At 42.6% G+C, this 24,205-nt stretch overlaps 1 protein-coding gene across 1 annotated transcript in view; it reads left to right on the top strand.

The window, feature by feature from the left end:
• The window catches only part of PCCA (propionyl-CoA carboxylase subunit alpha), a 1,085,625-nt gene that overhangs the window by 394,967 nt on the left and 666,453 nt on the right, over positions 1-24,205 (top strand). Inside the window, 2 exon segments of the mRNA XM_030201346.1 lie at positions 8,400-8,478; positions 20,335-20,437. Coding sequence (XP_030057206.1) covers positions 8,400-8,478; positions 20,335-20,437 — 182 coding nt within the window.

Raw genomic sequence — 24,205 nt, 5'->3', positions numbered from 1 at the left:
CAGTGCCGGGCGGTCTGCCGGGCGGGAGGAGGTTGAAAGTTTTTCACCAAAGGTGGCCTCTCATAACCTCCGACCGTTGGGTTCTTCAAATAGTCCGGCAAGGATACACCCTCAATTTGGCCTTGAAACCTCCAAATTGCCCACCGGGAGCTCAATCCTACAGCTTCCAGCACAAGCAGGTACTTGCAGAGGAACTCTCCACCCTTCTCAGCGCCAGTGCGGTCGAGCCCGTGCCATCCGGGCAAGAAGGGCTGGGATTCTATTCCAGGTACTTCCTTGTGGAAAAGAAAACAGGGGGGATGCGTCCCATCCTAGACCTAAGGGCCCTGAACAAATATCTGGTCAAGAAAAAGTTCAGGATGCTTTCCCAGGGCACCCTTCTTCCCATGATTCAGGAAAACGACTGGCTATGCTCTCTGGACTTGAAGGACGCCTAAACGCACATCCCGATACTGCCAGCTCACAGGCAGTATCTGCGATTTCAGCTGGGCACACATCACTTCCAGTACTGTGTGCTACCCTTTGGGCTCGCCTCTGCGCCCAGAGTGTTCACGAAGTGCCTGGCTGTAGTAGCAGCGGCGCTTCGCAGGCTGGGAGTACACGTGTTCCCCTATCTCGACGATTGGCTGGTGAAGAACACATCCGAGGCAGGAGCTCTACAGTCCATGCAGATGACTATTCGCCTCCTGGAGCTACTGGGGTTTGTGATAAATTATCCAAAGTCCCATCTTCTCCAAGTACAGAGACTCGAATTCATAGGAGCTCTGCTGGGTTCTCGGACGGCTCGTGCCTATCTCCCAGAGACGAGAGCCAACAACTTGTTGTCCCTCGTCTCTCGGGTGCGAGCATCCCAGCAGATCACAGCTCGGCAGATGTTGAGATTGTTGGGCCACATGGCCTCCACAGTTCATGTGACTCCCATGGCCCGCCTTCACATGCGATCTGCTCAATGGACCCTAGCTTCCCAGTGGTTTCAGGCTGCTGGGGATCTAGAAGACGTGATCCACTTGTCCACGAGTTTTCTCAAATCCCTGTATTGGTGGACGATTTGGTCCAATTTGACTCTGGGACGTCCTTTCCAAATTCCTCAGCCACAAAAAGTGCTGACTACGGATGCGTCTCTCCTGGGGTGGGGAGCTCATGTTGATGGGCTTCACACCGAGGGAAGCTGGTCCCTCCAGGAACGCGATCTGCAGATCAATCTCCTGGAGTTACGAGCGGTCTGGAACGCTCTGAAGGCTTTCAGAGATCGGCTGTCCCACCAAATTATCCAAATTCAGACAGACAACCAGGTTGCCATGTATTACATCAACAAGCAGGGGGGCACCGGATCTCGCCCCCTGTGTCAGGAAGCCGTCAGCATGTGGCTCTGGGCTCGTCGTCACGGCATGTTGCTCCAAGCCACATATCTGGCAGGCATAAACAACAGTCTGGCCGACAGGTTGAGCAGGATCATGCAACCTCACGAGTGGTCGCTCAACTCCAGAGTAGTGCGCCAGATCTTCCAGGTGTGGGGCGCACCCCCTTGGTAGGTCGGTTTTCAGCATAGATTTGAAAACAGGTAGAGATGGAGCTAGACGTATAGGTCCAGGAAGTCTATTCCAGGCATAAGGTGCCACGAGAGAAAAGGAGCGAAACCTGGAGTTAGCAATGGAGGAGAAGGGGGACGACAAGAGAGATTTGTCCAGTGAGTGGAGTTCACGGGGAGGAATGTAGGGAGAGATGAGTGGAGAGGGAATGGGGGGCTGCAGAGTGGGTGCATTTAAAGGTCAGTACGAGAAGTTTAAATTGAATGCGGAAGCGGACAGGGAGCCAGTGAAGTGACTTGAGGAGTGGGCTAGTGTGGGTATAACGATTCTGGTGGAAATAAGTCGTGCTGCAGAAATTTGGACAGATTGGAGAGGAGAGAGATGGCTGAGTGGAAGACCAGTGAGAAGTAAATTGCAATAGTCCAAGCGAGAGGCGACAAGGGTGTGGATAAGGGTTCTGGCAGCGTATTCAGAAAGGAAGGGGCAAATTTGGTAATATTGTAGATAAAGAAACTTCAGGTTTTGGCGATCTGTTGAATTTGTGCAGAGGAGAGAGAGGAATCAAAGATGACTCCAAGGTAACGAGCCGAGGAGACAGGGAGGATGTAAGAGCCATTAACAGAGACAGAGAAAGGGGGAAGAGGGGGAGGTGGGTTTAGGGGGAAAAACGAGAAGTTCAGTTTTGGACATGTTGAGTTTTAGATGGCGTTGAAACATCCAAGCAGCAATGTCGGACAAGCAGGCTGAGATTTTGTCCTGGATCGAGGTTGAGATTTCAGGGGTGGAGATGTAGATATGAGAGTCATCAGCGTAAAGATGGTATTGAAAGCCATGGGATGAAATCAGGGTATCAAGGGAAGAGTTATAGATGGAGAAAAGGAGGGTCCAAGGATAGAAACCTGAGGCACACCAACAGAAAGTGGGATGGAAGTTGAAGAGGATCCACTAGAGTGAACACTGAAAGAACGAAGTGAGAAGTAAGAGGAGAACCAGGAAAGAACAGGGCCCTGGAATCCAAGCGAGGACAGCGTATCCAGAAGTATAGTGTGGTCAACAGTGTCAAAAGCAGCAGATAGGTCAAGAAGGATAAGGATAGAATAGAGACCTCTGGATTTAGCCAGCAGCAGGTCATTTAGAGATTTTGGTAAGTGCAGTTTCAGTAGAGTGAAGAGGGCAAAAACCAGATTGGAGTGGGTCAAGAATAGGTTGTGTAGAAAGAAAGTCAAGACAACGGCGGTGAACGACACGTTCAAGTAATTTGGAGAGGAAAGGGAGAAGGGAGATGGGGCAATAGTTGGAGGGACAGTTTTAGAGAGAATCTACCCTTTTGGAGATAGGCTGTAGACAGCACTGCCCTTCTGATTTAGGCTTTGCCTGGCTGTTGTGCCTGTTTATTGATTTGCTCATTGGTATCTGTTGTTCTCAGCATTACATTTAATAGCTTATCTGCCATCAGATTTTTCTCTCTCTGCCATCAAGCATTGCTATTTCCTCCCATCCCCCACAAACAGTTTCAAACTTGTGGGTGTGACTAGTGACTTTGCTGGGGTGAAAGCTAACAGCATTAGAGCAAGCAGTTTTAGAGAGAATCTACCTTTTTGGAGATAGGCTGCAGACAGCACTGCCCTTCTGATTTAGGCTTAGTCCCACCCACCCCTAAAGTGACATTTCTTAAATAGCCTCCCTAACAGACCATGGCCCCTGTGCACACTCTCTTCCTGATGCTGTCCCTTCCCAACGTACTTCTTAGCCCAAAAACACTTTACACTGCTGCTACACTTTACCCTCCCCTTACCCTCATCACCTCACCTTCTCTCCTTTCCCCTTCCTTCTCCTTAGCCCTCAACCTTCAACATTTCCTTCCTGCTGTTAACCCATCTCCATTCCTCCTATGCACATCCCGTCTTCTTCGCCCTACCTCCCCTACCCTTCTTCGTATTCTCTTATTCCTTCTCCTGCTATCCGCAGGGGACATCAATCCCAATCCGGATCCCCCACACCAATCCTCATCCTATCTATACAGACCACTCCGGAATGTCTCCAACTTCATTCCTATTCCTCCCCTCTTCCCTCCCCTTCTCGTGCGCCCTTTGGAATGCCCGATCTGTCTGCAACAAACTCTCCTTTACCCATGACCTCTTCATCTCCCGTTCTCTCCAACTCCTCGCCCTAACTGAAGCCTGGCTCCCACCTGATGACTCTGCCTCAGTCGCTGCTCTATGCCATGGAGGCTACCTCTTTTCCCACACTCCTCGCCCTGTTGGCCGCGGAGGCGGCGTCAGGTTTCTACTTTCACCCTCTTGCAGATTTCAGCCCCTTCTCATACCTCAGTCTCACTCCTTCTCATCCTTTGAAGTCCATTCCATCCGCTTATTCAAACCGCTGCCACTCCGAGTTGAAGTCATTTACCGACCCCCCCAATAAGTCCCTTTCTTCTTTCCTCACTGACGTCGATGCCTGGCTCTCCATTTTTCTTGAACCTTCATCTCCGTCCCTCATTCTTGGTGACTTCAATATCCACGCTGATGATTTCTCTGATTCTTATGCTTCCCAATTCCTTGCCTTAACGTCCTCATTCAATCTTCAGTTGTGTTCCTCTGCACCCACTCTCGACCTTATCCTCTCCTCTAACTGCTTTCCCTCCAGCTTCTGTTCCTCAGATCTCCCCCTTTCTGATCATCACCTATTAACCTTCACACTTAAGCACCCTCCTTCCCGATCCCACCCAATCTCAATCCTCACATCTAGAAATCTTCAGGCTATTGACCCCCTTACTCTATCCTCTTATGTCTCTAAACTTTTCTCTACCACCACTCTGTCAATGAAGCTGTTTCCTCCTATGATACTATTCTCTCCTCTGCACTGGACACTCTTGCCCCTTCCAAACCCCGTCCTACTAGGTGTACCAAACCCCAGCCTTGGCTGACTTCTAAAATCCGCTACTTTCGTTCCTGTGCCCGCTCTGCTGAACGTTCTTGGCTTAAATCCCGCACCCTTGCCGACTTCATTCATTTCAAATTCATGCTTAATTCCTTCCAGTCTGCCTTTCACTTACAAAACAGGATTATTTCGCCCAGTTGACAAATTCCCATGGCTCCAACCCTCGACTCCTCTTCGCCACACTGAACTCTCTTCTCAAGGCACCTCCATCCCCAATTCCCCCATCTCTTTCTCCTCAGACCCTAGCTGAGCACTTCCATGATAAAATCCATAAGATTAACCTTGAATTTTCATCCAAACCCTCCCACCTCTCTCTCCCTTAGTCCTCACCCCCTACTCTCCTTCCTCTCCTTCCTTTTCCTCCTTCTCAGAAGTTTCTACTGAGGAAACTGCCCTTCTTCTTTCCTCCTGTAAATGTACTACCTGTTCCTCTGATCCCATCCCCACTTATCTACTTAACACTATCTCTCCTACTATCATCCCAGTCATCTGTCACATCCAATCTTTCACTCTCCACTGCAACTGTTCCTATGGCCTTCAAACATGCTGTTGTCACTCCACTCCTTAAAAAACCCTCACTTGACATATGTATAACAGCATTCTTAGAAAATGGCCACACAGATGTCCATGCAGATCAGAGGGTGAGCCTAGTGGTTTCTGTAGTGGACTGTAAATTAGGGCTGTATTCAATGTTTGTATTTGATTCGATCGGTCCCGAACACATTATTTCTTTTCAGCCGAATAGCGATTTAAATTCAAATATGAAATAATCCGGGACCCTACTGTGCTAAATCCTACTGAAATAAACACTTGATCTCTGATTTCATGTTGCTTCTTTTATTATTAGTTATGTTAAAGCTTAATGCCCATTACTTCAGTCAGATATTATTTTTCATTATTTGTATTCTGCCGAAATCCCATTTCCTCTCTTTCTAATTATGAGCCTTCCAGGAACAGAAAAGTACGTGAATGTACACGACTTCAATAACTTTCAGGCTTGCAGGTGTTTATTTAGTTAGTTAGTTATTACATTTATAACCTGCCTATCCAAACATCTAGGCGAGGTACAATAAAATATTCATAATAATAAACACAATACACAGTCTTACAAATCACAAACTCTAAAAACTCAGAGCCCCCATCAGCCAAATGCCCTGTAAAATAGCTAGGTTTTTATTAATTTCTTGAATTGGGGAGCAGCATGCCAATTGGCGCATAACCAATGGTAATGAATTCCACAAACGAGGACCAGCAATAAAAAAATAAAAAACTTGAGTATGAATTTCCTCCAAACGTACCAGATGAAAAGATGGAATGACCAATCAATTCTGGTTTTGAGACCATAACCCCCGAGAATGGCAATAAGACTCCAAACTGCGCACTAAGACCTCAGGATCAACACCCTGCTGCTCTTGAAATACCAATAACAAAAGTTTAAATTCAGTACGCTGTACCACAGGCAACCAGTGCATCAACCTCAACTGTAAACATGCTGGCCACAGCTAGTAAAATTTGCATGGAGGATCCTGTACATCCTGCTACCAACACATCTTCTAAGAAGACACCTTCTATTGCAGGAGGGACTGTGGAAGCCAGGAGAGCTAGACTGAATCCTGAGATTGTTGATGACTTATTCATCCACAGATTAAAAAAATCATGACAGTGCTTCATAGGGCATATTTCTCCCCACTAGAGCATACAGAATAGGTTGTATTTTGTACCCCTGGACATTTTAACAGGGTGTATTAGGATTCCTTGGGGTAGTAGAAGTCAACTATTGTTGGGGATGGAAGGGTCTGAACAAATACATGGTATGAATGAATACAAAGTGATATTGTGGTAGAATGAGGTACATGTATGGTGGGTACAGTTGGGGGGAACTTAGAGAGGAAAAGGGGGAAGAAGAGTCAGGTAATGTTCGTTACGGTCGGTTGCATTGTGTCGCAAATGAACAGGTATTTTTATGTTGGGTCGGTGGGGTATGCTCTTCTGAACAGATCTGTCTTTAGTGCTTTCCGAAAATTTAGGTGGTCGAGCGTAGTTTTTACTGCTTTTGGCAATGCGTTCCATAGTTGTGTGCTTAGGTAGGAAAAGCTGGTTGCATAGGTGGATTTGTATTTGAGTCCTTTGCTGCTTGGGTAGTGGAGGTTTATGTATGATCGTGCAGATTTTGTGGTGTTTCTGGTTGGCAGGTCGATGAGGTTTGTCATGTATCCCGGTGCCTCGCCATAAATAATTTTATGAACAGTCGTGCAGATTTTGAAAGTGATACGTTCTTTGATTGTACTTCTTTACAATTAAAAGTAACAAAACTTTTACTTAAGTACAGTAATTAGTTATATTTACTTAGTTACTATATAACACTGCCTATGTTATATAGGGCTCTCATTTGCAATTAACAGGATATTGTGATTTGCATGCTGCACTTATGGGCACCTATTTATACCTGCCATTGACCTGGCGTAAATGGGCATTACTACATTTTAGCATACTGGTGTGGGTTTAGGCTAGTATTGTATAACGGAGGCCAAGTGCCCAGATGCCATTATAAAACACTAGCCTAAACCCACACTGGTGTGCTCCATGCAGCACTGGAGCACCTAAAGGGGGCACCCAGTTATAGAACTGCCTCAAAAGTGAATCCTGCTTAAAAAAAAACATTTATAACCACTTCTGTAGTTGTAGGGGTATGGGTAGACTATCCCTTTGTATCTTGATCCTGGATCCCCTCTTTTTCTTCTTGTTCCCAGTCCCTTTTAACTCCTAGTCTTCAATTCTGTCTCTTTTACATCCTGATTCTTTCTGTTCTCTCCTTGTTCAATGCCACATTTCCCATCTACCTTTCTTGTCTGTGATCCTTTATCTATTTTACTCCTCTGAGATTCTCACCTCTTTGTATCCCCCAGATCCCACCCCTGCCCCATTTATTCCCTTTAAATCCCCCCCCCCCCAGAAATGGCTAAATAAAGTAACCAGGCACAAAAAAATGCCCAAATGACATTTTTTTTTAACAAGGTATAAAGTAAAATATGGAAATATATGGAATTTTATCAAAATGTATTGCATAATTGTCACTGAGTTTTGAATAATCTGCCTCAGAATTTGCAAACTTGTGCTGCACAGCCTTAAAATTTGCCACAGGAAATTGGGGGAATGAGGGATACTGTAGCTTATGGTTAGTACTTTCTTTGTATATAAGTGACTTCTTCAAATATGTTCTAAAAATCTCTTGTGAAGAGACTTCCTTACTACTACTACTTCTTACCATTTATGGTGCTCTTACAGACATACCACAATATAGATTCACATAAGAAACAACAATGCTTTCATTTCTGTACATTTGGTTAAAAGAGCCAGCACTTTGATCAGGAAGCATTGAGGATTATGATTTTAAAAAGCTGTTCCAGCTGAGTAGGTTTCTAAATGGAACTTAAAAATAGAGAAGTGAGCATGATGTTCTTGTGGTGCAGGAAGTTGGCAAATGTGATTCAAGAGTTTATGGAATAAGAACGGCACAGATGAGCAGTTTGCCTCAGGAACAGGGGACACAAGGAGTGTGGGGTGGGGGGCGGGGGAGTGACTAGGCACTGGTAGTAAGGAACTTACAGGTGAGTAGGAGAAACCTTGAAAATGTGTGTGGAAGCAAATAGGGAGGGAGCCAGTGTACTGACTTGAGAAGAGGGGTTAACATGGCCATAGATATACTGGAGAAATAGTGAATATTCAGACAGTGGTTTTGCTTTAGCTCTTTTTGGGAAATATATTGCAAAGTGTCCATATGATCCTGCATTAAGGCATTGATAACTTTCAAACCAGTTTTATAAATAACATTGTTATTAACCAGTTATTATTTGTTGTTTTATTGAACATATGAAAAGCTCTCATGTTGATAATGAATGATTAAAGATTGAAATTATTTCCTGCTGTTAGGTTACCCTGTTATGATCAAGGCCTCTGCAGGTGGTGGTGGGAAGGGCATGAGAATTGCCTGGAATGATGAAGAGACCAGGTGAGAAGGCAGTGCGTCCAATATCAAGATAATGGGAAGGAGGAGGGGGTAAAACTAGTTGGTTTATGTGCCAAGAATGAGTAAGATAATGGGAGTGATATGGGAAAAGATTGGAAAGCTAAAGAGAAATGCCAGTTTGCAGTGCCTTGTGAACTAAGACAAACATTTTATAGCAATTTCTGAAAGATATTAGATGCAAATGGAGTTTTAAGGACTGAGATGTGTTCAAATCTGTATGTACCATTTATAAGTACATAAGTATATAAGCATTGCTGTATTGAGACAAACTGAAGGTCCATCAAGCCCGATATCCTGTTTTCATCAGTGGCCAATCCAGGTCTCAAGTACCTGGCAGGATCACAAAAGAGTAAATAGATTTCATACTGTTTTTCTCTAAGAATAAACAATGGATTTTCCCCAAATCCACCTTAATATTGGTTTATAGACTTTTCTTCCAAGAACTTGACCAAATCGTTTTGAAACCCTGCTATGCCAATAGCTTTTTACCACAGTCTATGGCAGTGAATTCTAGAGCTTAATTAGATGTTAAGTGAAGACACATTTGATTTGTTTCTCTGCAAATCTTTTTATTGGTGATATGTCACAATACAAAAAGAAAAGTAGTAAACAAAATGACAGATTCCAACATCAATGAGAATTCATCTGTTAACAAATAGATTCACTGTATCACCAACAAAGTATTTATCTTCTCCCCCACCTTCCTCTCCCCTGTTCATTATTGCTGAACATGCTGTGTAATGGGAGGTTTGGGTTCTTATAACCTCCCAATGTTTTAGTGACATAAAGTAAGTAAGTATTGCCATACTGGGACAGACCAAAGGTCCATCAAGCCCAGCATCCTGTATCCAACAGTGGCCAGCGTGGAAGCAAAAAAGAGCAGATCGATCAGTGGTTTAGTTGAAAACTTTTATTATAAAATAAACGCCTGACACAGATTGTGTTTCACCCACAAGGGTTGCGACAGGGGCTTTTGGTCGCGCAAAATTAAGAACAGCTGAGGCAAAAAACCCAGCAGGTCATCCTCTTCTGATACAAAGTTGCGCTCAATCGAGGAACGTCATATGGTCGCAAGAATCAAATGCGTTTGATTTCCCTCCACTAAATCCATGTTGGTTTTGTCCCATTAATCCATGCTTTTGAATATGCTCTGTAATTTTGTTCTTTATAATAGCCTCTACCATTTTGCCCGACACCAACGTAAGACTCACCGGTCTATAATTTCCCGGATGTCCCCTGGAACGTTTTTTAAAAATCTGTGTTACATTGGCCACCCTCAATCTTCCAGTAGCACGCTCGATTTTAAAGATAAATTACATACTACTAACAATAGTTTCACAAGTTCATTTTTATTTTATTTATTTATTTATTTATTTATTTATTGCATTTGTATCCCACATTTTCCCACCTATTTGCAGGCTCAATGTGGCTTACAGAGTTTTGATAAGACATAGTCATTCCAGGATATCAGATACAATTAGTAATGTACTAAGATTAAGTAATGGAAGAGAGAAGGAAGGTGTTTTCAATTCTGTCATTACTCTGGGATGAATACCATGCGATCCAGGAGATTTGCTACTCTTCAATTTGTCAAATTGCCCCATTACATCCTCAAGGTCTACGGAGATTTCATTCAGTTTCTCTGACTCGTCAGCTTCGAATACCATTTCTGGCACCGGTATCTCTCCCAAATCTTGCCTCATCAATCTATTACATTTCTTTGAAGGGGTGAACAAACATGTGAATAAAGGTGAGCCAGTTGATAGTGTGTATCTGGATTTTCAGCAGGCATTTGACAAAGTACCTCATGAAAGACTCCAGAGGAAATTGGAGAGTCATGGGATAGGAGGTAGTGTTCTATTGTGGATTAAAAACTGGTTAAAAGATAGAAAACAGAGAGTAGGGTTAAATGGTCAGTATTCTCAATGGAGAAGGGTAGTTAGTGGGGTTCCCCAGGGTTCTGGGCTGGGACCACTGCTTTTTAACATATTTATAAATGATCTAGAGATGTGAGTATCTAGTGAGGTAATTAAATTTGCTGATGACACAAAGTTATTCAAAGTCGTTAATTCGCGTGAGGATTGTGAAAAATTACAAGAGGACCTTGGCAGACTGGGCATCCAAATGGCAGATGATGTTTAATGTGAGCAAATGCAAAGTGATGCATGTGGGAAAGAGGAACCTGAATTATAGCTATGCCCTGCAAGGTTCCACGTTAGGAGTCACAGACCAAGAAAGGGATCTAGGTGTCGTTGATGATGATACGTTGAAACCTTCTGCTCAGTGTGCTACTGCAGCTAAGAAAGCAAATAGAATGTTAGGTATTATGAGGAAAGGAATGGAAAACAAAAATGAGGACATTATAATGCCTTTGTATCGCTCCATGGTGTGACCGCACCTCGAATACTGTGTTCAATTCTGGTCGCCGCATCTCAAAAAAATATAGTGGAATTAGAAAAGGTGCAGAAAAGGGCAAACGAAAATGATAAAGGGGATGGGACAGCTTCCCTATGAGGAAAAGCTAAAGCAGCTAGGGCTATTCAGCTTGGAGAAAAGGCGGCTGAGGGGATATATGATAGAGGTCTATAAAATGAGTGGAGTTGAATGAGTAGATGTGAAGTGTCTGTTTACGCTTTCCAAAAATACTAGGACTAGGGGGCATGCGATTAAGCTACAACGAAGTAAGTTTAAAATGAATCAGAGAAAATATTTCTTCACTCAACGTGTAATTATACTCTGGAATTCGTTGCCAGAGAATGTAGTAAAGGCGATTAGCTTAGTGGAGTTTTAAAAAGGTTTGGACGGCTTCCTAAAGGAAAAGTCCATAGACCATTATTAAATGGACTTGGGGAAAATCCACTATTTCTGGGATAAGCAGTATAAAATGTTTTGTACTTTTTTGGGATCTTGCCAGGTATTTGTGACCTGGATTGGCCACTGTTGGAATCAGGATGCTGGGCTTGATGGACCTTTGGTGTTTCCCAGTATGGCAATACTTATTGTAAGGAGGTTGGAGGGTCTAAGCAGGCTAGGAGGAGGTATGGGGCCAGACTACATTCCCCACAAGACCCTGAGAGAAGGAATCGGGGTGGTAGGTTCCAAAACCCGGTAGGGATACCCCGTGGAAGGGAGGGGAGGTAAGGACTGGAAAGAGCAGCTGCTATGGCAGACTTGGGCCAGAAGGGGTAGTCGGACTGACAAAGGTCAATTCCCTTGGGTCAGAAATCAGTACAAGATTCCTCCCACCTGGGAGGAAGGGGAAGGCACTAACCAACAAACTAGCAGAGAAGCAGAGTTAATGGAGTGCTTGGAGGGAGGAGAGTCAGGAGGGCCCAGCTCACCAGGTTTGGAGGAACCGATTGACATTGACTGTAATTGTACTGTGGGGCAGAGTTGCAGGGATTGAAGGCAGTGGGTGGTCACAGGAGTCAAGTAGCTGTGTTGTGGGAGGTGTACTGCCATTCTGCAACCACCCAAGAGGAGAGACTTTTTAAAACTAAAACCCAGGAGGTTGGAACTGGGAGAACTTGGATGTAAATTGAGAGTTTTTCTTTTTGCTGTTTGGAACTGAATGGAACATTACCCCCCTTTGAACTGAGGTTTGTGGAGGAGGGGGAATAAACTGGGTTTGAACTAAAAGCTGTGTTGTCTGGAAGGACTTTGTTTTGGACTGCTGAAGGGAGCTACCACCACCCCAGAGGGATTGCTACCGGGATACAGTTATTACATTATGTACTTATGCTGCGGCTAAGAAAGCAAATAGAATGTTAGGTATTATGAGGAAAGCAATGGAAAACAAAAATGAGGACATTATAATGCCTTTGTATCGCTCCATGGTGCGACCGCACCTTGAATATTGTGTTCAATTCTGGTCACCGCATCTCAGAAAAGATATAGTGGAATTAGAAAAGGTGCTGGGACGACTTCCCTATGAGGAAAGGCTAAAGCGGCTAGGGCTGTTCATTTTGGAGAAAAGGCGGCTGAGGGGGAGATATGATAGAGGTCTAAAAAATGATGAGTGGAGTTGAACAGGTTTACGCTTTCCAAAAATACTAGGACTATGGGGCATTCGATGAAGCTACAAAGTAGAAAATTTAAAATGAATCGGAGAAAATATTTCTTCATTCAATGTGTAATTAAACTCTGGAATTCATTGCCAGAGAATGTGATAAAGGCAGTTAGCTTAGCAGAGTTTTAAAAAGGTGTGGACGGCTTCCTAAAGGAAAAGTTCATAGACCATTATTAAATTGGACTTGGGGAAAATCCACTATTTCGGGGATAAGCAGTATAAAATGTTTTGTACTTTTTTGGGATCTTGCCAGGTATTTGTGACCTGGATTGGCCACTGTTGGGACCAGGATGCTGGGCTTGATGGACCTTTGGTCTGTCCCAGTATGGCAATACTTATGTACTTATGGATATAGCAACATTCAGTGCTGTTTGAGTAAGAAATAGCTGGTTCACATTTACCACTGAAGGGTGATCCCCCAAAATTGCTTATCCCTCCTGATCTGTGTTTTTTTCCTTTTAGTAATGTTTTTTTGTTATCTCTCACTACTTTGCCTACTGAAATAGGCTGTTAATCTCACCCTTTTGTGTCACTTTAGCTGTCTCTCAATAAAGAATAGGGTTCTTTCTGTGGTCCTGGTTGAAACTTGCAAAATCTTTCCATTTACCCAATAGAAATTCTTTAAACTTTATATGTCTATAGAGCCACAAGGGAAGCCACTGTCTCTGTGCTTTCATTCACAGTTTTAAATCCATCCTTATTATATGGCATTATCAGATATTTCAGTGGGACTAATTGCTACAGTCTTGACTCTGCAAAACATATTCCAAGATAGAGTGCTAGATTGGGTCTGGTACACTCGGTGAATATAGTCCCTTCAAGTATCATCTTGTCTATCTAGAGGAATTTAGATGCAGGATTTTTTATATTGCTGGGCCTACATTATGGAACAAGCTACTCAGGAGAATCAGACATATCACCAACTTCAAAGAATTCAAAAGAGAACTTAAAATGTTACTGTTTTTACATGCCTACAGCTAGGAAGAAACCTAAGTGACTATCACTAAATGTTCAACGTAACATACACGGAACTGTATCTTGTTTCAACACATTCCTGTGATTTTCTTTTTTTTTTTAATTATTTTATTTTATTATTTTCAAATTAAATTGACAAGCAGTTTATTACATTGTCTTGAAACTCAGCATCATAATGTTATATAAAGTAAATGGATACAGACCAAGTAAAAAAGAAAACAAAACCAAAACCAAAAGAGAATATTCCCACCTATTTACCGTCAGTATCCACTAAACTATTAGTCCATAGCATTCAAGTAATTTGCTTCCTTAAACCACATATGATAAAGGGGGGACAGGCAAAAATAATGGAGAAGTTAATTATATTCAATTTTTTTTAACGAAGAACAAATGCAAATCCCAATCTCATATTTTATCAAGCTTTTTAGAATCTAAGAAGACTCTCAACTGGTCAGCCGTGAAAAAAACATACTTTGTTGAACCTAACCGAACTATACATTTACATGGATAGACCAGTAGAAAAGATCCTCCCAAGTCCAAAGTTTTTTGTTTCAATTCCAAAAAGGACTTTCTTCTCTGTTGAGTGAATTTAGTTACATCTTGAAACATCCAAACCTTGGCACCCGCAAATAAAGTAGCAGAGTTCCGAAAGTAAAGACGTAAAATTGCATTAAGATCTTGCTCAAAGGTAAATGAAATTAATAAAGTCCTTCGCTCCATATTAATATCCAAAATTTGTTCTAATATTTCAGATATATTCGCCAAATCCAAACTTTTCTCTCCTAGACCACCTGGTTCACTCAAATCCTTTCCTTTCTTTTGAGGTAAATAAAAAATTTTGTTTATAGGGGGAAAACCTTCCTGGGGTAATTTCAATATCTCAAAAGAGTATCTTTTAAACATGTCCAAAGGTAATATCCCTGGTAGTCTTGGGAAATTCAAAACCCTTAAATTTAGGCGCCTGTTGTAATTCTCAAGTTGTTCTAATTTGTTATGGACAAACAATTTGTCTTTGAGACTGTTTCAAGATGGCGTCTGGGTAGGACGCTGAAGTCTGAGCTAGAGAGTTTTTTTTTTCCCTTAAACTGTTTTTCGCTTCTACTACTATGCCTAAACGGAAAGGGAAAGTGCGAGGAGGAATCTCCCTACCCTCCACCGACCGGACCAGCAGGCAACCTCCAATAACAGCCTTCACTGTTCCAGTAACACCATTGGGCGCTCCGCTGCCCGAGACCGAGAGGAGTCCGGGCTTGGATAGCGAACTCTCGCTAAGCCCCCGAAGTCCGTCGCAGATTCGAGTGGCAGGAAGCACTCCGGGAGGAAGTCCCGCCCTTCGGCCTGAGAAAGTGGCTGCGGAGTTGGGGAGGGAGAACTCCTCTGGAGAAATGGCGCTGCCAATAGCGGGGATTCCCCGCGAAAAATCGAATCTGGAAAGTACTCCCAAGGAAAGCAGGATTACAGACAACTCCATGGAGCAAATATCTGCGGTTCAGCAAAGTATTGCTGACCAGCCTAACCCACCCGTGACTCTGCAATCTTTGGAGAAACCACCGAGTGTTACATTAGAATCTCTATGGTGTGCTATAGAATCTTTGCATAAGGTATGCTTGAATTTTGTAACTAATACGAATACTAACTCTTTGAAAATTGAAAATCTTCAATCTGAATTGTCTACTCAAAAGAAGAATTTACAGCAATGTGATCTTTCGATAACTCAGATAAAAGATCAAGAGATTAAAATATTTCAAAATGTGGACTTAAAGCAAAGAAAGATTGAGAATCTAGAAAATCGAAGTAGGTGTTTAAACCTGAGATTGTTAAACTTTCCTTCTCTTAAATATACCTCACCAAGAGATCTGTTTCAAAAGTTTCTGATAGAAGTATTTAAATATTCAGAAAACAACCTTCCTCCTGTGCAAAAGATTTATTTCCTTCCTGTGAAAACTATATCGCAGAGGGGTCAACCCTCTGTGAGTCTTGATATATCAGCTTTATTAGAGCAATCACAGGAGGAGGTTGAATTTAGATCTACGCTTTTGGTATCATTTGTGTTTGTAGCTGATAAAGAATCCTTGTTAAGGTTATATTTGAGACAAACTTCAATGATCACCTTTATCGGTGAAAGGATTCAAATCTTTCCGGATGTGTCGAGGGCCACACAAGAAAGACGAAAGAAATTCTTGATAATGAGACAAGAGACTGTTCAATTGGGAGCAAAATTCCAATTACGTTTTCCTTGTAAATGTGTAATTTTCTTTGATACAGAGACATATCATTTCTTTGACCCGGTTCAGCTTCGATCATTTTTAAATGCAAGGAATCCTAAGCCGCCATGAGAGTTTCTATTACGGACTTATATTGTTTGATGTTAAATACCTAGACGCCATCTTTTTCTTTTTTATTTTGTTGTTGTTTATATAATACCTAACCTCTTATTAGGTTTATATGTACAGTCTCCTCCTATATTGAGGACTATGTAATTATAGAAATTTATTTCCTGGGAGTATTCCCATTATTTGGTATTCCTGTTAATAACTGAAGCTTTTTGACAAAGCCTTGCTTTGGATGTATAAAATAAAATTTGTATAAATAAAAAATTAAAAAAAAAAAAAAACAATTTGTCTTTTACAACAGTTGCCTTAAACTCAATAAGTTGTTCTGATTTTTGCTGCAGATCTTTAACTTTATCTGAAAGTTCAACTTGGATCTTCTCTACTGAATCTTGAAGTTCCCCAACTTTAGTGGTTAAAATTGTAACCTCACCTCGGGACTCCTGTAAGGAAGCCTCCATTTTCTTCAATACCTGCCAGATAGTCTCCAGATTCACCTCTGCTGCTCTTCCTACGTTCCCCCCCAATACTGGGGAGGCTTGTTCCAGGAGCTTCTGTTGCTGCTCGAGGTCCCGCTCAGGGTTCTTACTTCTCACACTTCCGGTGGAGCTCGAATCTCCCTCTCTTGCTGCAAACGCTGCTGGATGCGGAGGTATTTTCGAAGCTGGGGGAGGGGATAATGATGTTTCATTGGCCCGTAGAGAGTCCTCTTCTCCCGGATTCTCTAGCGTGGGTCCCGTCCCTCTCATTCCAAGTTGGGATCCAGCGGTTAGGTAACGCTCGAGGGTCGACTGGAGCGGGGTCGAAGATGAGGCAGGCGGGATTCCCATCCTCGTCGCACCTTTCCTCTTTGTGTGCGGCATTTGTTTAGCGATAGCAGAGGAAAAAGAGAAAAAAGAAGCAAAAATGTCCACAAAGAGGCTCCAGAGATCTAAGAGCGCTTCCCCTAACCGCGGGTTGCATTCGCCATCTTGACACGCCCCCTCCCCCCCTGTGATTTTCTTACAATGTTCATATACAAAATGATGTATTGTCTTCTGTCGTACTATGAATGTTCTTACTGTAATCCGCTTAGAATGATGGATAATGCGAAATATAAGTTTTCTAATAAATAAGTGGGGTGAAGAGCTCTCCAGGCATCAAATATATCTAAGTGGTTACAAAGCAGTGGTGCACTTTTACTAAAGTTCTTCCTTGTTGAGGATTATGAGTCTTGTCTGTACTAGGGTCATACAGCATATTAAAATCACTCCCGAATAAATTATATGTCCCACTTAACCATGCAATATACTAAATAGACTTTTGAAAACGTGCATCATAACTGTTAAGGGCATAGATACAGCACATTACCAGCTCTTGTCCTGTCACTTGCCCCTGAATGATGATGTATTGCCCTCCAGGGTCTGCAATGATTTTACTAACTTGCAGATACTTGTGTACTTAAAAAAAAAATACCAACGATGGTATCCTTTCTACATTCAAAGAGCTACATTGGATTTACTCTATCAAAGATAACTATACTGCATATTGATCCATTTTCCCAGTTGTCCCACCAGCGCCCCCCCCCCCCCCACTCTGTACGTGTTCATGTGTTCCACCTCCCACTTTCTTTACCTTGATAGCCTGATCTAGATATTTTTCCAATCTCCCAATCCCCTTCTCTCTCTTACCCTTCAAACTCATTGTATCTCCTTTTGCATCTCCCTTGAATGAGAGCAGTCACACTTTCACACCTACCCACCCAACTGCCCACCTCCCAGCGCCATCCCCATTTTTGTTATTACTATCCTTTTGCAAAACATCCTGTGGTACCAAAACCCCAATCCTATTTCTCCTGAAAATATCCCTCCCCATTCACCTGCTCATGTATTTTCATTCATTCTTTTTTCCCCTTAGTCACTGTTGTTACACATCCTTTCTCCCACAAGCCCCCAATAATTATTAACTACTACTATTGAAATTGTCAAATCAATGTCTAATTATAGTCCGACTAGGGCAGTGTGCATCAAATTTATTAGAAATGAGGACAATACACTTGGCATTCACAATCTCTAAACTCTGAGCTGCAACCCAATGGATCAGGATCTCAGTTCTGCTGCTTCAAACTAGAGAAAAAAGAAACCCTCATATTGTTAATACTTTGCATGTTTTTTTAAGCCAGCTTTGTGGAGCAGTATGCCAGACTTTCCCATCCAGGACTTCCACTGCTTGCCATGTTTCTCAGTCCATCCAAAAATGTTTTCACCTATGTAGCTGTAAGGAACACATGAATTTCCGCTTGGTGTATGATGTGCAGTTTTGTAGGAAACATCAAGGCAAAGTGGATTTTCAGCTCAATCCACTTAGAGCAAATTAGTACATGTTCCCTCTATTGGGAGACCCTTGTGGAATATTCCTGAAAGTACAACAAAAATCCAAAGTCTTGCTGCTGTGGAATGATCGCAGGGTGTCCATTTTGTGAGCAAGTCCAGCAGGTTAAATATTTTAATTCTTGGTTGAAGTTTCTTAGTCTTATTTCAGGCCTAATCTGGGTCCTCTTGATGTAGCATGGGCCTTCCTTGCTATTCAGTTGGAGGCTCTGATACAGCCATTTTTCTAGAAGCCAAGCAGTTTCACCTGTGTTATTGTTTCTGGGAAGCCTAGCAACTGCTGTTTTTCTCCAGGGCTTATTCTCTAAACCATAAATTTTCTTCTCTAGTTGTGAAACTTAGCTCTGAATGATGCTGCACTCCTCTGCCTGTCATGCTTTTTCCTCTGTCTCATCTAATCTTTGTTGGCAGCTGGTAACATCCAAGCTGAAGCCTTCTAGTTGATTGTCAGTGACTTAGGCAATAATTTTTGCTGCCCATGGTGATTGATGGATGTGGTGGTAGTATTCTGATTCACCATTTTGGGGTCCAGTGAGCATATCTTCTTACCTTTCCTCGGTGGTTTTTTGAATACCTCTTTCTTTGGGAGTTTGAATAGTCTCTGCTGGTGTCCTGATTACATAAGTACATAAGTACATAAGTAGTGCCATACTGGGAAAGACCAAAGGTCCATCTAGCCCAGCATCCTGTCACCGACAGTGGCCAATCCAGGTCAAGGGCACCTGGCACGCTCCCCAAACGTAAAAACATTCCAGACAAGTTATACCTAAAAATGCGGAATTTTTCCAAGTCCATTTAATAGCGGTCTATGGACTTGTCCTTTAGGAATCTATCTAACCCCTTTTTAAACTCCGTCAAGCTAACCGCCCGTACCACGTTCTCCGGCAACGAATTCCAGAGTCTAATTACACGTTGGGTGAAGAAAAATTTTCTCCGATTCGTTTTAAATTTACCAGACTGTAGCTTCAACTCATGCCCTCTAGTCCTAGTATTTTTGGATAGCGTGAACAGTCGCTTCACATCCACCCGATCCATTCCACTCATTATTTTATACACTTCTATCATATCTCCCCTCAGCCGTCTCTTCTCCAAGCTGAAAAGCCCTAGCCTTCTCAGCCTCTCTTCATAGGAAAGTCGTCCCATCCCCACTATCATTTTCGTCGCCCTTCGCTGTACCTTTTCCAATTCTACTATATCTTTTTTGAGATACGGAGACCAGTACTGAACACAATACTCCAGGTGCGGTCGCACCATGGAGCGATACAACGGCATTATAACATCCGCACACCTGGACTCCATACCCTTCCTAATAACACCCAACATTCTATTCGCTTTCCTAGCCGCAGCAGCACACTGAGCAGAAGGTTTCAGCGTATCATCGACGATGACACCCAGATCCCTTTCTTGATCCGTAACTCCTAACGCGGAACCTTGCAAGACGTAGCTATAATTCGGGTTCCTCTTACCCACATGCATCACTTTGCACTTGTCAACATTGAACTTCATCTGCCACTTGCACGCCCATTCTCCCAGTCTCGCAAGGTCCTCCTGTAATCGTTCACATTCCTCCTGCGACTTGACGACCCTGAATAATTTTGTGTCATCGGCGAATTTAATTACCTCACTAGTTATTCCCATCTCTAGGTCATTTATAAATACATTAAAAAGCAACGGACCCAGCACAGACCCCTGCGGGACCCCACTAACTACCCTCCTCCACTGAGAATACTGGCCACGCAATCCTACTCTCTGCTTCCTATCTTTCAACCAGTTCTTAATCCATAATAATACTTCCCACACTGCTGGTCAGTTTTATAGATATGTAGATAGGGTTGTGGGGTTTAACTTGGGGGGAGGGGTTAAAGCAGACCTTGAAGCTCTGGTCCATCACATGACCTGTCCTTTAGAAAGTGAGTCATTTGAGGTGATAACTTATTTTAACAGGTTTTACTGTTTAATTTTCAAACATCATCAGACAAAAGCAAGTTTGGCTATATCCTTTTACTGAAATTTGGGTTTACATTGATAGGTGACATGTATAATTGCTTTGATTTCTAAATTAAGAATAGGCTTTTTTTCCATTGTTTTCTTTCAGGGAAGGTTTTAGGTTTTCATCTCAAGAAGCTGCTTCAAGTTTTGGTGATGATCGATTGCTAATTGAAAAATTCATAGACAACCCACGCCATATTGAAATCCAGGTTTGTAAAATATAACCAACATTTTTATATATGCAGAATGCTATGCAAGTATTTTTTTAATGTTTGGGTTTTTTGTTGGTTTTTTTTAAACCTCCGTCTTGATCAAAGCATTATGGTTGCCATGTTAGCCTGTTTCAGAAATGTTATATCTATTTAAGTCGACAAAGATGACAAAACAGTATTACCACAGATAGTTTCTTTGGAAAATGCAATCCTTTATTATAAATCCAACTTGACCATGTTTCTCCCTCAAGCTGCGTCAGGGGTACAATGATATAGCAGATCCCTATCAAAAGATAGTTTGATTTATGATGTAATTCTGTTCGAGGAATATTGTGAGAGCGGTTTTACATTGCTGTTGTTTTCTATAACTCAAATAACCTTGTGTTTGACACTGGGATTTGCTGTATCATTGTACCCCACCACAGCCTGAGGGTGAAACCTGGCCACATTGAGTGTTTAATAAATGATCACATGTTCCAAAGAAATTTTATTTGTGGTAATGCTGTTCTTTGTCTTCTAGATTTTTGTATTACTAAACCTCTGTGGTTTTTATATCTACTTAATTCTCCATGTAACTTTGATCATAGCTCACAAACATAGGCGGTCGGTGGCCCAACTGTTTGGGGAGGCTAAAGGGGGTGGGGTTAGGGGTGGGGCCAGGGGTGGAGCTTAAATCCATAATTGTCTGATAGCACACAGAAAAAAATAAATAAATAGAAATAAAAGTCACAATATCTTTTATTAAATTTAGATAGTAGATATGTATCATATGTCAAAGAATAAAGTGGTTGTTCAACTGCAAAACACTATGCTCAACTTTGTCCAAAAACACACTCTCAGAACCTTACTGTACCATAAATATTACACTGGGCAGAACCTAACACACCAATATACCACCCATACGGAAAATGCAGACCGTCAACAATATGAAACAAGGGATCATATCATCACAATTCTCATGTAGAGCCACAAAACACCCTAATTCATGTTTAATGTGGGATAAAATGCCATAAATAAGTAAATAAATATAAACTTTGAATGTTGAGCACCTGATTCTCAAAATGGACATATTCCAAACACTACAATGAAAATAAAGTGATCTTTTCTACCTTTGATCATGCTGGCCCACTGTAACATCTTCCAAGATCAGGATGATCTCCTTGTTGGTCTGGATAGCCTGTGTTGTCCAATTAAGAGAGCCCGTGATGTGAACAGTTTTGTCAACCACTGCAAATTTGTGATGCATGTACCCCGTGTGCTGGTCATGCCGCACTGCGATACCTGCTTTCCGCAACACTCCGACCTGCGAGCCTTTCACCGCCATGTAATCGGAGTCGGCGATGAGGCGGACCCGCACGCCCCGCCGGTGCAGCAGCAGCATGGTCCGCGCCAGCTGCGGGTTGGAGAAGGAGAAGATGCAGAGCTCGATGCTGCGGTGGGCCGACAACAGGAGCAGCATGAGGCGGCTCAGCGAGCTCTCGGCGTGCGGCAGGCCGCAGGCGCAGCGCATGGGCCGGCTTGGGCGCAGCAGCGCTTCAGTGCACGTGGGTGGCGCCGGGAAGAAGAGCACTTCGGACGCCGAGCGCCGCTCTTGCCGCCCCCGCAGTACGAACAGCAGGAGCCGAGTGGGAGTAACTAGCAAGGTAATTAAATTTGCTGATGACACAAAGTTATTCAAAGTCGTTAACTCGCGACAGGATTGTGAAAAATTACAAGAGGACCTTACGAGACTGGGAGACTGGGCGGCTAAATGGCAGATGACGTTTAATGTGAGCAAGTGCAAGGTGATGCATGTGGGAAAAAAGAACCCGAATTATAGCTACGTCATGCACGTTCCACGTTAGGAGTTACGGACCAAGAAAGGGATCTGGGTGTCGTCGTCGATAACACACTGAATCCTTCTGCTCAGTGTGCTGCTGCGGCTAGGAAAGCGAATAGAATGTTGGGTATTATTAGGAAAGGTATGGAAAACAGGTGTGAGGATGTTATAATGCCGTTGTATCGCTCCATGATGCGACCGCACCTTGAGTATTGTGTTCAATTCTGGTCGCCGCATCTCAAGAAAGATATAGTAGAATTGGGAAAGGTGCAGTGAAGGGCGACTAAAATGATAGCGGGGATGGGACGACTTCCCTATGAAGAAAGACTAAGGAGGCTAGGGCTATTCAGCTTGGAGAAGAGACGGCTGAGGGGAGACATGATAGAGGTATATAAAATAATGAGTGGAGTGGAACAGGTGGATGTGAAGCGTCTGTTCACGCTTTCCAAAAATACTAGTACTAGGGGGCATGCGATGAAACTACAGTGTAGTAAATTTAAAACAAATCGGAGAAAATTTTTCTTCACTCAACGTGTAATTAAACTCTGGAATTCATTGCCGGAAAATGTGGTGAAGGCGGTTAGCTTAGCAGAGTTTAAAAAAGGGGTTGGACGGTTTCCTAAAGGACAAGTCCATAAACCGCTACTAAACGGACTTGGAAAAATCCAAAATCCCAGGAATAACATGTATAGAATGTTTGTACGTTTGGGAAGCTTGCCAGGTGCCCTTGGCCTGGATTGGTCGCTGTCGTGGACAAGATGCTGGGCTCGATGGACCCTTGGTCTTTTCCCAGTATGGCATTACTTATGTACTTATGTACTTAGTGACGCTCTCCAGCCCCGGCGCCAGCAGCAGGGACGCCAGGCTCAGCGCCTTCCACGAGGCCGCAGTAGTCCACATGATCAAGATTGGGCTGGGGAGGCTTAGCCTCCCCAAGCCTCTTATACGGGGCGCCTATGCTCACATATATAGTGAAGTCTCTTCAGTATTCTTTTAAACACATGCATACACACACAATGGATGTGCATCCATTAATATGCATTGTTGATTAGCATGTATTAAAAGTTTTAATACGGTGAAACATTTTTGATAAAACTAAAGTGTGAAACAAACTAAAAGTGTCTGAAAACTTGGGAAAAAGCTCAAATGAACTAAACATTTTTACCCTATGCACTTTTATGATGTATATGTGTATGTTTATGTTCATTTATATATTACTTCTCACAAACTTGCATCAATTTCTCTTTATTCTACATCCTAGCAGTAGGATGTTGAATTTCCCATTCAAAGGGCTATATAAGACATAATGTAGAGTTTTCTAGTAACAGTTGTTATACATCAGACAACATGGAATTTTGTTCTTGCTGCTTATGTTTTTCTTAATAATTAAGTAGTGAGGTGCTACATTAGTTATTTGAATAGAAACAAAAGCTAAGCAAAACAAAAGTAAGGTGATATCTTTTTATTGGGCAAACATCGTTTATTTGATTTATTGCTTTCCATGGATGCAAATCAGTTCACAAGAAAATAATCATGGAAAGTTGAAATGAACACCATATAGCATTATAGGACAGCGAGTAAGAGATATAGAAAGACAGAGTTAATGGGGTAAAAACAGGCTCTGTAACCAAACTGAACAGCTGGCCAGTAGCACTTTGCCCCCCAAAGCACGTGTGACAAGCAGAGTTTCGAGCACAGACTTGAACTTGGATAAAGTAGACTCCAAATGCTGTGGTAGAGAAAGTGAGTTCCGAAGGTAAAGAGCAATGAAGGAAGTAGACTTGTGAATGGAGTCAAGCCTTGCCTTAGGAACTGGGGGCACCATAAGACTAGGGTTGTCAACTAGATCCAGATTCTCGTGACAGGGTTGATCCAGTCCTGGGCTTACCCTTTCATGCAGGGACTTGTGGCTCTGATTTCCCCATTGGATTCCTTAAGAAAAGCAA

The sequence above is a fragment of the Microcaecilia unicolor genome, chromosome 4, assembly GCF_901765095.1.
Source record: "Microcaecilia unicolor chromosome 4, aMicUni1.1, whole genome shotgun sequence".
Classification (NCBI taxonomy): domain Eukaryota; kingdom Metazoa; phylum Chordata; class Amphibia; order Gymnophiona; family Siphonopidae; genus Microcaecilia; species Microcaecilia unicolor.
This window is presented reverse-complemented; position numbering and strand designations above follow the sequence as displayed.